This window comes from Staurois parvus, unplaced genomic scaffold (genome assembly GCF_062004578.1).
Source record: "Staurois parvus isolate SC_StPar_1 unplaced genomic scaffold, SC_StPar_1.0 ptg000004l, whole genome shotgun sequence".
Taxonomy (NCBI): domain Eukaryota; kingdom Metazoa; phylum Chordata; class Amphibia; order Anura; family Ranidae; genus Staurois; species Staurois parvus.
In genome coordinates this window covers 855,410-869,988 of record NW_028317800.1, presented here as the reverse complement: position 1 = coordinate 869,988, position 14,579 = coordinate 855,410, and the positions used below count along the sequence as shown (strand labels likewise).

At 38.5% G+C, this 14,579-nt stretch overlaps 1 protein-coding gene across 1 annotated transcript in view; it reads right to left on the bottom strand.

Annotated features, from left to right (window-relative positions):
* Nucleotides 1-14,579, bottom strand: part of HSD17B4 (hydroxysteroid 17-beta dehydrogenase 4) — a 388,773-nt gene that overhangs the window by 97,504 nt on the left and 276,690 nt on the right. The window contains exon 17 of the mRNA XM_089673464.1: nucleotides 13,593-13,658. Within this exon, the coding sequence (XP_089529590.1) occupies nucleotides 13,593-13,658 (66 nt within the window). The remainder of the gene's footprint in view (nucleotides 1-13,592; nucleotides 13,659-14,579) is intronic.

Genomic DNA, 14,579 nt, shown 5'->3' with positions numbered 1-14,579 from the left:
ATAGTAACATTGTACTACTGTGGGAGGGGGTGATCAGGGATTTTTTTTTTTTTTTTTACACTTTGCTTTGCAGGAGAAATGATCTTTATAGTAGTTAAAAAAAAAAAAAAAAAAAAAAAACTCTTAAAAAAAATTATCCTTTTTTTTAACGGCTTGCCAACTGCTTACCCGCAGAACGGCTCCAATCACCTCTATAGTCTAAGAGACCAGAAGCTACGAGCATTTCATCACTTCAGTTTCGCAGGATATAAACAGCACCATCACAAGCAAGTGATCACACTGATCTTGGTGATATTAGATAATGTAAGGGCAGAGGAGATATCTAGAATATGATAGACCTCAGATTTCTAAAAAAAAATATATGACAATGCCCATTGAAGTTATAGGGGATATTTGCATTCCCTGTGATAAAAAAAAAATGAAAGGGACAGTGTAAAAACATATTTAAAAAAATCAAAATAACTAAAAAAATACCTAAAAAAACAAAAAAAAAAAACCAAAAAAACAAACCACCCCTGCCTCCCTGTGTTGAACTAATGCCGGTATGTAAACAGCGGTTGCACCATGCATGTGAGGTATCGCCGCGCACATCAGATCTAGGACAGTAATTCTAGCACTAGACCGCCTGTGTTAATATAAACTGGTGACCTTAAACTGGTGACCTGTAAAGGATTTTAAAGTGTCGTCTATCAATAATAAAAATGTATGTAATTTGTTGCCATTGCACGGGCATTCGCAATTTTAAAGCATGTCATGTTTGGTATCTATTTACCCAGCAGAACATCATCTTTTATACTTTATCAAACAATTGGGCAATATATTATGTTTTTGTGCATTAAAATTCTAAACCGTGTTTTTACCCCAAAAGATGTGTTTGAAAACTCGCTGTGCAAATACTGTGGGATGTAAAAAATTTCAACACCCACCGTTTTATTCTCTAGGGCCTCTGCTTTAAAAAATATATGTTTGGGGGTTCAACGTAATTTTCTAGAAAAAAAAAAAAAAGTTTTTTCATGTGAACAAAAAGTGCCAGAAAAGGCTTGGTCTTCAAGAGTGGGAGATGTGTGGCATAAGCTTTTAATGTTGGCCCTGAAATGCCAGGATAGTAGAAGCAACCCCTCCAAATGACCCCTTTTTAGAAAGTAGACATTCCAATGTATTTGCTAAGAGACATGGTGAGTGTTTTGCAGATCTAATTTGTTGCCACGTTTTTGGAAAACAAAGAAGGAAAACAAAAAAATTCTCTTTTTTTTCTTATTCAAAACCCTGTGACAAAAATGATATCTGCAAAATACTCACCATGCCTCTTATCAAATTCCTTGGGGTGTCTACCCTTTGAAAGCCTGGAAGTGGTAATTGGATTTTGGGGGCTAATATGTAGCTAGGCTGCCAAAAAGTCTCTCACATGTGGTATCCCCGTACTCGGAAGAAGTAGAATGTGTTATTATACATATACCCATGGAATGCATGAGCAATATATCATTAAAGTGACAACTATGTGTAAAAAAAAAAAAAAAAAGTCATACTCAATTTGTGGCAAAAAATACAATTTCCATGGACTCAACATGTCTCTGCAAAATCCTTGGGGTGTCTACTTTCCAAAAATGGGTCGGGGGGGGGGTGTTGTACTGACCTGGCATTTTAGCACCTCAATAAATGTGATAGGCAGTCAGAAAGTAACAGCTACGTAAGTTCCAGTATATATACCATAGTTTGTAGATGCTATAACTTTCACACAAACCAATTAATATACATGTATTGAGATTTTTTTCTTACCAAAGACATGTAGCAGAATACATTTTAGCCTAAATTTATGTGAAAAAAGGACATACATTTCCTTTGGGTACAGCATTGCCCGACTGCGCAATTACCAGTTGAAATAGCGCAGTGGCAAACATCAAAAAATGGCCTGGTCAGGAAGGGGGTAAATCCTAAGGAGGGCAAGTGGTTAATTCTAGGGATGCACCAAAATTCAAGGCTGAAACATATTAGCTGAAAATAGACCTATTGGCATTTTGCCAATAAGAAAAAAAGTGAACAGATACAGGGGCCCATAATTGCGGCCCCCAATTAGGGGCAGACTACTTGGCCAGGGGGTTTGGGGGCCTTGTATACTGCAGATGGGGGGGGGCAGAGAAAGAAAGGAGATGAGGCAAGCAGTGTATACAAAGAGGGAGCAGTATATACAGACAGGCTTCCTCATTTGCCGCCGCTGAATGTCATTGCCAGTTTTTAAATGCAATTGCCGGCTTTTTCTTTCCCCCACTCTGAGAAGGAACAGTCATTCACCCCACCGCTAAAGTAAACAAAGGGGCGGTGTCACTAAAGTGGGCCAATGACATCAAGCCGCTAAACCAGAAGTTTATGAGCCGCCATCTTGGAAATTCCTCTACACATTGAAAATACATTATAACAAGGTTTTTTACTGTGGTGTCCCAGCAGGACACTTAAATGTGAGTGCACTTTGTTTTTTAATAAATCACACTATATTTATATACTACACTATGGCAATCGTTTCTGTTTACATATGCGGCGTATTTGTCGGATAAAGAGGAGACGGTACCATTTGCAGCAGAGTGAGGAGGAAACTAGAGTCATCCATGCAGTATACCTACCCAGGTTAAAAGGGAAAAGAGTAATTAGACCTATGCAATTTGGGTCATAAAAGGAGGTGAGAGTATATATGTATGTCTCTGGTGGAGGAGCACCTATAGGAATATATGTGGATATAAGCAATAAAGAGCACCTGTTTTGTGAACAAATTATAAAGGCACGGATCAAGCACACATTATGGACTTTTAAGATGTATTCAATGTATTCACCGTTGTTGCATAATCACATGGTTTGGATGCTTTAATTCACATATGAGGTTATAGAGATATATACACTATTTTATGACATATCTTTTGTGCGTGGAAATGCATGTAAGTGTCAGCAGCACTGGTATACACAGGAATTTGAGTTATTTGTTGCACTGAAGTTTTATTTGTACATACTTGGAGGTCCAGAATGGTTTTGCAGAGAACCAAGGACTTCAATTGGATCCATTCGAAAGGCTGTTAGCCAAAATGGATGGTACCCGAGCCTCACTGGATAAGGAGGAGAATCCATGTGGTTTTGCCTGTAATGCAACCTTTTTGGCACCGGACCCTGTGTTACAGAGTTGTGCATTTTCTAATGACCAAGGCATTTTCCAGCAGGGTGCTGTACAGGTCCAAAAGGAGTGGACCCTAGGAAAACATGGTCACATGATGTACTCTGAGAAATTGATTTTACAGATAAGCATCCATATTTTTGCTTGCACATGATTGGAATATAGAAGTCAGTAGAGCTTTCCCTTATTTACTAAGTTCACAGTCTATTTACCATTAATAAAATCAACCCCAAAGCCTACCTTTTTAAAAGGTAACATACAGTATATTGCAAGGTGATCTATACAAACCCAAACGTGTTGCCAGTTCGTATGTCTTCTGGCTAGCAAGCATAATTTGATATAATTTTAGAGCTGAGCAATAGAAAATGGGGTATTTTACAAATGTATCAATGTAGCTTCTAGTACATATACCCAATAGGCAGTCCAACAGCCAATTGAAGGCAATCTCATAGCAAGCTAACAGCACTGCTTAGAGGCAGTGGCTTAGCTTTGTCAGTCTGCAACAAATAATGCTTTTACTTGAAGGATTTTCAGATAAGAAAAGTAGACTTTGAGTTTAGATCTTAAGTCACACTTTAAATGAACACGTTTGGCACTACCAGTGGGCTTAACTTTACTTTTATATCAAATGCATTGCTAGTAAATACCTGGTTGATCCCACCATATCCCTGGCTTCCCTTATTCTGAGTGACAAAATTATTGCAGCCAGTCGTCTTTTGCATTGCCACTCTCGGTGTGTATGCTCAGATTATCCCCTGTGTGGAAGTCGTTCAGTTCCGCTTTTCTTCCCTGGAGTTTGCACACATGACCCTTTTCATTGGCTTTTTGGGTGCCTCCAGCAAAGGTGATTGACAGAAAGCTTGTTCTACTCTGCTAGCCACAAAACTTTGTCTCCACCCACCTAAACATCATCTTTTGTTTGTTTTATTAGGCTAAGCTTACATATGCAATACACAGAAGTGCAGCACTGTAAAATGCTATACAAGTTAATGATGCAAATTTCGAACATCCTGATGATGTTTCATCATGTATGATGAAACACATAGGGTGGAGCCAGAACATGCGCTAGTGTGCATGCGCGAACTCGCCATGGCCATCTAAGATTCTGGCATGAGTACACTATATGAGATGTGAAGCGCTTGTTGGATATCTACTGACTGTAAGTGCATATACCACATTAAATCTGTTGTACTTTGTGGATCTTCACTATGGAGAGTGTCTTGTGGACATAGCAGGGTTGAGGTTTGTCATGCTGTTGGAATGGAGATTGCATAGAGCACTAGATGACCACTCTTAATTTGGGGTCTTCTCACTCCGGTAAGCCCCCTATTGTGCAATGAGATGGTGTGCGGTTCTGTTGCACTGAAGATTAAAAGCTTTTGGGACTCACTTCTGTCCTGTTCTGCTGCACTTTTACAGAAGAATCTTGGTTCCTTTCTTCTCCTGGCTCTTCATTGGGACTTTATATATAATATATTGCTTTTTATACACATACTTGTTTTCATTGAATGTGGTTGCTTTAATAGCGACATATATGTTAGCAACTGGCATCATTCATTTGTATAGCACAGAGCTGCACTTCTGTATATTACACTTTGGTTACTGTGTATTGCAGTACAGTGGTAGCTGCTGTGGATTAGTTTATGATTTTGGGCCCTGGCGTGGTTTTCTTTTTATGCTTACATAATATGCGGCAGACCTTGCCGCCCCTAGAACAGCGATACATGGCTGATCACTTTTCAGATATGTTGCCTCCTTAAGCTTCGTAAAGCCTGCACCACCTCGCCGTAACCTTGCCTGTTGCAGTGTGGCCCCTTTCACTTGAATGGGTCATGTATGGTGGCGGTACTAACTGCCAAGTGTGACAGAGGGTATAATGCTTGCCACAGCATTTTTGGCTGTAGGTTGCGGGTGGCATAAAAATGAGGATTAACTATTTTTAGTTGTCATTGTCATTTCAAAAGAAAGGATTCAGTGTGCTTTACTAGAACTTTTATTGTAAAAAAGAAATGTGCTAATTAGCTCTGTGTGGCCATGGATAAAGACAGGGAATTTCCTACTCTGCAGGTAGTGTCAATGGTTGCCTTCAAGCACCGCGCACTGATCTCAGTATAGTGCGTGACCAGGTATATTGAAAATGAAATAAAAGTATTCTACAAGATTATTATCAATAGATCTATGTACAGCTGATAACAGAGTTCTATTTGCTTCACATATAACAAAGGGTTCACATACACTTTAAAGCCCTGGACCCTCTAACACCTAAATTGTCCAAATACTACAGTGCATGACAAATAGATAAAACATTACCATTACATGATGATGCATAACACTAAAGCATAAAATGGCTGTTCTGCATATTTGTATGGTAAGGTATAAAAGCTGTGCCTCGGTTTGGTATAGCATATTAAGTTGCCTCCAACAGTACTATTTTAAAATTATAGCCACCATTTCTAAGCAATATCCACCTTATTTTTCAGCAGTTTTGTGAAAGTGAAAAGTGTAACATTTTATTACGACATTTCACAATGTTTGTCAGTAAATCTGCTCTTTTCTACTGCATAATGTGCTCAAACATTTGTATTCATGTTCTGCTTCACCCATTACTCTACTTGTAAATGTACAAAATAAATGCAGTTCTAAAAAGGTTCTATATCCTACTGCCTGGATATATATAGGCAAAGCCACCAACAAATTATACTTGGAGTGCTTCTCACACCACAGAGCTTCACCTCAGCTTGAGCAAAGTGGGCATTAACTCATGAGTAATCACGCCATCATCTCATTAAAAGCTATAACATACGCCATAATAAAGTGCCACAGTGTTTGTCACATATAAACATGTAAATGTTTGATAAGGCTGTAAGGATAAGTATGAAAGAAGGATATTAAACATAAAACAAAACTGATGGCACATAATAGACAGATGACGGGTCATCCAGTTTTCTCATTTTAGTTAAAGGGACACTAGCACAAAAATATTGTGTTCTAAAAAACTATATAGGGCTATGATGATGTTCATTACATATGAATTCATTTTTTTATATACATCTTGTGCCTGTATTTATATTTCTTTTAAATTTATAACCATTCCAAGCTGTCCAGCAAAGGTGAAAAATAAGAGAAAGGGACAATGAGCTTTGCTAAGGTAAAGCAATTGGTTCACTTCAGTGTCATCAGCTGAACAAATTTAGCTTTTCTTAACTTCCTAATTAATTCACTTTCTAGTCAGGAGCAAAAAGTAGTAAGCACTTTGGTAGCCAATATCCAAAACACAAACACGGTCATGAGGAGGAAGGGGGGTGAATTCAATGCTCTCCTATACTAGAAAGGACCAAGTATTTTTCTTCACTCTCAGCACCCTAACGGAGTAACAAGGGAGCAAAGGAAGGCGAGCATGTGCTATTATGGCAGCCTCTAAAGTGAAGGTGTTGTTCTGTTCTGCTTGGACTAATCTATGTTTAGGTTTGAACCATATGAATAAATACCAATTGTGAGGTTACCAATGAATTCTATGTGCATGAGTTTTGCTGGAAACCACATCAGAGATGCAGGAAACAAAACCTTTGTAATGCACTGTAACAGCAACATGTTGAAGATGTGAACAGAGCCTTACCAAGCCCTGCTACTTCCACTTTCACTAGAGAGATTGACCTGCATGTAAACATGGAGAAAATAAAATGACAATGACTCCTATAGTAAATACTATTCTGGCTATAAGCATTAGCACTTGGTTGGAAATGTAGCCCTGAGCCTGCTGTTGAAACTTTTCCTATTTCCCAACATGCATGATTAGGTATGTGTATTGCTCCATGTTGGTGCATTTTATGCCATTTTAAACGCAACAGCAGAATATCAAAGTGAGAGGACCATCAGGGACTGGCAGTCATGGGTATTTCTGCAGTACCAGATTACCACTCCCCCGCACTCCATGTCGACAAGTGACCTGGGCAGAAGACTTAGGTTAGTAAAACAGGTTTCAGAAGAAAAGAAGTAAAAAAAAAAACAAAACAAACAAAAAAAAAAAAAAAACACAAGTTGGATTTGTGGGAGTTGATGTTTCACGTAAACCTAAAGGTTCTTTCTATAAAGCAGTCTGAGGCTACAGCAGCTTCAGAATAAACTCTCCCACACAAAATAAAAAAAAAAAAAAAGATTTCAAACAAAAAAAGTGGCAGAAGCCATTTAGTCTCTAAAAATAACATTAAGAAGTATTTTTTAATGGTGTTTTCTCATGTAATCTTAATGCAATACCATTTTTAGGCTTTTACAACTTACATGTTGTTCTAAATAAAAGATTGGAAACATGCAGCAGGACAGTGTCTAACGTACTTGAGTTTTTGGGTCTAATCTTTTAATATAATTACCATTTTTACTGCTCACAGAAGTATTTTGAGTACACGTAATAAGTTGGACGACAGCCCGAAAGACCTTACTTTAAATTTGAACAAATTATTTAACTCAACACTACTGACATACAAGATAATATAAGAAAAGTAACATGGAAGGTGGAAGTTGAATGTAAAGCAAATGCTCTTACTGAGAGACAAAAAACCAGAGTCAATTGATTAATGGACATGAGTGAAGTCAATTCTAATGTGGTTTGATTGTCCTCCAATTAATAATGCAAACTGTCACGTCATATTTCTTAACAATTTAGGAATTCAGCCAGATAGGAAAGGAAGTTGAAAGACTTCTTGTCTGAGCCAATTTTTAGTTTTGCCTGCAGACCTTATGAAAGGCCACTTGCAAAACTACCACAGAAACTCAAGCTGGCTACAATGTCAAAGTCCCCAAGTGATAAAACAATGTCTGATCAGATGGCTGTGACATTTTCTGGACCAAACACAAACATTGTTACACTTCACTTATTTTCACACCGTGTACAAAAGGGACTCATGGTATTATTCAATAAGACCAGAGGCTAAATAAATCCAATGTAAATACTTTTCATTGCATTCATCTTTTATAGAAGTATTGATAACACATTGTACAGTACACTAATGCAGGTAATATCAACATAACCTACTATAGGCTATCAATTGGGCAAAAACTTTTTTCTCTTCACATTTTCTATACATCTAAGTATTTTTAAACTGTTATAGTATAGTGTTAAAAATATGTCACTTCTAACTTTGTTACCAATCTCTTTCCTATATGTGAGATCCACGAACTCACTGTCCCTCTTTGAGGCTCTGTGTGGCAGAAACTAAGCATGAGAATATGCTCTCAGAAATTTATAAATTGCTCCTACACTTTAGGCTCGTTCACACTTGACTAATTTCTAATGCTTGCCAAACTCCCCTATAGCGTTTGACATGCGTTAGGCATTTGCGAAGCGTTTTTAACGCTCCTGAAAAGCTCCCCAAAGGTCCTCCAAACGCCCTATGCGCATTTTTGAGGTGTTTGATAGGCGTTTTCCAAGCATTAAAACCACACCACAAATGCCTATAATGAAGTTTAATGGTATTAACGCTCCACAAATGCCTCACAAACGCCTGCCAGGTGTTTGAGGAGTATCACCATAGACTTGAATGAAAGGCTTCAACTCCTCCTGACTCGACATGAGGCATCAATTTTGATGGCCCAATGGCATAGAGTTCCTATTAAACTTAAAGGGGTATAACCACACTTCGGATCTCAGCTGATCAAAAGGAAACATTCCTACATACTGTATTTGGTGAGACTGTCCTGTTCTAACCCAATTTTGGAATAGAGTCAAAGGAACACATATCACAAGTCCTTGATACCCACCACCCAGAGGATCAGTTTACTTACTCCATAATACTGTATGTCTCAACCCATAAAATCTCATAGGAGAGGTGTACTACCACATTTCCTTACTGCAGCCAACAACCTCACATTCCAGCCTTCTGATTGAGGCCACAACTACAAAGCTTTGCTGAATGTTCTAAAAGAGTCAATACCATTATGGAGGCCGAGCACTGGTACTTCTCTTTGAAGGATAACTATGACAAATTTTATAAGATCTGAGCATTCTGGATACACCACCAAAGCGAAAATACACACCAAACCTCCCTTCGTTATTGAACAAACATTGGGCGCACAATCTCTAGACAACAATACATTTTTCATCTTAACCCGATGAGCCCTTTTACTACTTCCAAACAAGAATCTGAGTCCTAAATGATCAAATGTAGTACTATGTAGTAGCTCAACTCTGAAAGATCTATATTAACCTCTGTATTTATATAGGCTCCATTGCATAGGGTACAAATTACTCTGTTCCCCACTTTTTCTCAATCAAGTATTGCTAAGAGTCTGGGTGATTTAAATGAGATAGACAGCAGATGAGCAGAGTATTGTGTTGCATATGGAGTGGGTCATGTTGGAGAGCTTGCTTACTTATTCTGGTAGGACATAACTTTAAATAAAAAGAGGTAGTACTTCCCTTCTCGGTGCAACAATATTGCACAGAAAGGTAGCTTACTTCCTCTTCTGGCAGTCCCTGCTGGTGCTGTCTGTTCCTCCCTCCTTCGGGTGCCTCCTGTAGCAAGCCAGGTGCTAAAAAGGCACCTGTGTGCATGTGCTTCTGGTAGGTCCTGTGTCAGACTGTGTGCGTGTCTAGAAACACAAAGCACCAGTAAGCCATCCCTCAACTCCTTCCTCACAGAGACTGACTGACGGCAGCAGAAGTCTATATCTCTACACCCTCAGTTTCTTCTCTAAAGCAAGAAGTAAGGAGAGTGGTGCTGGAGTCAGAGATAATGTTGGAGTGGTGACATGGAGCCAGGTAAGTGCTGAGGGACAGAAGAAGGTAGGATAGTTAGAGGGGATTTTTTTCAACTTATCAAACAGAATACATTAAGGTAAATAAAGTTTAGACTTTAGAACTACTTTATGCAGTTACGCTCTAAGAGTCATCCATAGACAAGCTATGTAAAGCTAAATAAGGGGGTAATTATAAGCTTTCATATGTAAACTGTGAAAAGTATAGTCATTTAAAACTAAATGTTCAAAATCCCAATCACGTCTGGTGTTCTTTACAGGAAATCCGACCACTAAGTCCTCGGTCATTAAATAGAAGAACTAACACCGCAGCCCACTAACTGCTTGCTTAGCAATCTAATAGAGGTGCCTGAACTGTATATGAATTCATTTGATCCAAAATCATTTGCAAAATGTCATTGCTGCCTAAAGAAAGATTATACTTCTTGACTGTCCTGGACTCCGTTTGCTACTCAGCTCCATGGCAATCACTGTCAGCTATAAGTGCAAAGAGCAATGGCATACAGCAAACCATGGCAACCAATTAGCAGCAGAGTGGGCAGAATAAAGAAAAAGCTAGTTGATAGCAGTACAGTTAACAATGAATTATAATAAATTAGAACGATGAATGATCAAACAAGTTTTATGCAAGAAAAAGTGAGACTACTTGGACTAAGAGCTTCATAGAGGGTACAGGAACCATATAAATTAACCTCTTATTTGCCTACGTTTTAGTCTTTTACTTATGCCAGGAAAAGCATTTTATTATAGCTTTTTGAGAAGACATCTGCCGATTTTGTCAACTTATACGTTTTTTATTCTCCCTACCTGTACTACATTCTTATCAGTAACATTGTATCTTTCTGGACATGAGAACTCTGCTCCTCCATGTTATGGAAAAGAGGAGATGGGGACGTTTCTGCAGTTCTTTCCTGTTGCTGTTTTCCTGATATGGTGGGGTAAGTGTTGTCACCCACCTAGGGCAAGAAGTGTGTTACTAGCAGGATCACCAAGTACAAAAAAAAAAAAAGAGAAAAAACTGCTAGAATAAAAAAACCGAATCTACAGATTGTAAGCTACAATATACTACAATTTTGTTTTTAGTATTTGATACACTTTAAAATAAACCTGCAATGCGGGAAGTATAGGGACTACCACTGCACTATCACTACTACTTGCCTGCATGCTCTGCTGATCTAGTATCTTTAATATTTTGAAATGCTGAAATGGAACAAGTATACAGATCAGGAAACTCAAAACTCATGAACTACCTACATATTCTTCTGGGTCAATGATTAACCAAGCACAAGGACCATCATGACAGCCAGGCACTGTTAAGAGAAAATGTCAGCAATGCCAGGGTTTATATTTCCCATGACTGGTTTCCTTTAACCACACGGTGTTTCGTTTCTGCATAGTACCTGAAACCGCAGACCAAAGCACAACAAAAATCAATAGAAACTACTGTATGAGATTGAAGCACTTGCACACATCTTCTTAAGAGATTAAACATTCCCTTGATTACATTACTTGAAACACAACTTTGCGGTTAATATCCATCTATTTTTGCTTTGCTGCTAATGCAGGTTAGAAGCATTCTACTTAAAGGTGCAAATGATGACTGTTAGACAACTAATGGGTCTGGGATCACGAGTTGAAAGAGGCTGTAATTCTTTTATGTGTCCATCATGCCTTTCCTTTTTTTCACATATTGATTTCCATCACTGGGTCAATACTTGGCAGGAGAACAATAAGCAGACAATACTTTGGGCAGTTATGTCGCATAATTTGTCCCCAAAGGTTTTGCATGACAGATTCATCACACATATTCAAACCTGCCCTGGATCACTATATTCTAAAGCCCATTTTTCCCCCAGCTAGACAAGCTGCAAGCAAACCTTTTGCTAATGGAAGGAATGAAGCACCTTTATAACATTTTCCCCTTGTAGCACTGTTGAAGTGGGTTTTTTAATTTTCTGTTATCTTTATTTTACTTTCACTTTTTTTTTTTTTTTTTAAACTACTTCAAAACTCTTCACTATGCTTTTGTCCCTACAAAATAACTTGTTTTGTCAAACATTACAGGCTGCAAATTGTTATCTACATTCAAATCCCAAGTAAGAAAAATTGAATGAAATGGATACTGAAATCACCTAACCCAGTATTCACTGCCTTTTAAGCATAGTGCAGTTCGCTTGTAATGCAGAGTACTTTATTTTATGTGCAAGTTAACTCTTTCACAAAAAAATTAAAACATAAACCAACACTGTGCACCCTCCCCAGCAATTCTGATGGGTCATGTGCTGGTACGCGATCGCTTAGACCAAATCAGAATCACTCTCTGTCCTGATGTCCCTAAACGAGACTACAACTTTCAAATTCTGGGACCCCTGCATCGCCTGCGTAGACAGTGAAAGCTAGACATCCATGGAGGTCAGTGTAATGGGAATTGGTGAAAGTGGGGAGGGTATATGGTGTTCATTCACTCATTTTTTGTGAAAAGTTGAACTTACACTTTAAGCCACATGCCAAAAAAATACAAGTAGCCAAGCACAGATGTCATTTAACAGAAGTAAAATGTATATTCGAAATTAAAGTGGGTAAAAAGGCAGAAGGTTTTTTTTTTTTAACCTTAAGGTTTTTTTTTATCTTAATACAGAAAATGCATTCTGTATGCAGCTCCCTCTTTATACTTACCTGAGCCCAATCTTGATCCAGTGGTTTTCTCTGCATTTTATCTCCTCACTGGACCGAGAGGCAGCGGCAGGAGACATTGGCTCCTACTGCTGTCAATCATAGCCAGTTAGCAGAGAATGGGGGAGTGGAGCCGGCAGGTGTGCTACAAAAGGAAGTGTGTGGTGGTACAGAGAACCAAGACCAACGAGGGAGGACGCCAGAAGAGGAGGATCAGTGCTGCTCTGTGCAAAACCATTACACAGAGCAAGTAAGTATGACATGTTTGTTTTTAAAGAAAAAATGTTTAGGTTTACATCACTTTAAACTGTAACTGAAGCTAGCATGTTTCATTGTGGATAGAGAAGGGGAGAGTTTAAAAAAAAAAAAAAAAAAAGATTTTTTTCCATGGCTGAAGTATTCATGTTATGTGCCCGCTGTTTTTAAATGTTTGTGAGTATTCATTTGTCTTTGGGGATTCAATACATTGTTTGGTGGTAATGCACCAGCATTATTCCCAGGAAAGCAACAGCTTTATTTACACAAGGCCTTGGGGTGATAGAGTCACTTTAACCACTACAGGGGGAATTGAGGATATCCATATACTTTTTTTTTTTTTTTTCTAAGATGAGCCAAGAGTCATTTGAGATTGGCTAGTCAAATGTAAAAACATGCCTCAAGTGTCCACCAAGTTTTATGATAACGCAGAGAGAATATATCTATATTCCTTTTAGGATTAAATGGCTCTTAGGCCGCATAATGCATTAGATAACAAACCTTTCACTTGCACATTACTGAATAGCTAAGTTTAATCAAAACACTCCTGCTATCTGACCTCTAAGTGACACATTCAAAAAAATGAATGGCACTTAAATGAGCATTTGTCATTATCACAGGCACAAATCTTTTATCCTCATTATTTAAAGTACCTTCAAACAGTCTAAAATTATCATCGTGAATAACCTGACTGGTCATTTGTGCAGCAATGGTTACCTACATTTATAGCATAAGAAGAGTGAATGTGCAAAAGCAGTACCTGGTCAACTGTTGTATGATCACTCACAACAGCATCCGGAGGTCGATTGGGTGGGTTTCCAGTTGCCTAAAATAAAAAAACCAAACAGTGTTCATATGAAGAAAAGCAACATGAAGCATTAATTGTAAATTATTTATATATATATATATATATATATATATATATATATATATATATATTTATCATGGATACAACACTGTTTCTTTATCACCCTTTTGGATAATCTTAAAACTATCAGTACCACCGAACAGACTTGTACTCTGCAGCACATCCCTACTCTCTCATCATTATATCCTACTATAAGACTGCTTTCTGTAGCACTGTATATATTGGGAAGGGGGGGGGGGGGCAATTAAAGCTTGTGCTTGTACAACTGTTCTAAATTTAGAACATGGAACAGATGCTGCTCCTGGTCAACAAAAGGGCCACAAACCACTCTGTTAATTGGGAGTGGTCAATTCTCTATTCTGTGGCAGGCACAACACACACAGCAGAGAACAGAGAGATGGCGCTACATGCTCTGATCCTTCTTCCATCTCAGCCCCCTACACAGCTCAGCGCAGAGGGAGGAGGGTGTTAACCCTGTGCAGTTTCTGCTCGTGAAGTGTAATCACTGCACGGGCAGAGAGAGGGATGTGGGCTGTCTGCAAACAGCTGACATCTCCTACGAAGGTCACACCTGACAAGAGCATTTCCTGAGGCCCCAGTTGAGGCACCCTAAACTTCAAAAGTTGATCACCAGTGGCCTATACATACCACAGCATAAATATCCATACATCCCTTGTTCTGACACAACTGATCTTGATATTGGCTGCCTACCCCTGGAGGTAACTATGGAAAATTTATATGTTCTACTTCGAGTAGTTGGGGTGAAATTAACGCCACCTGAGTACATATGCAAGTCTCAGATTGAGTGTGTGCAAGTAAAGCGCGGCCACTATATTTATCATTGTCCACAGAGATAGGAAGTCTAAAGCATTTAGTAGA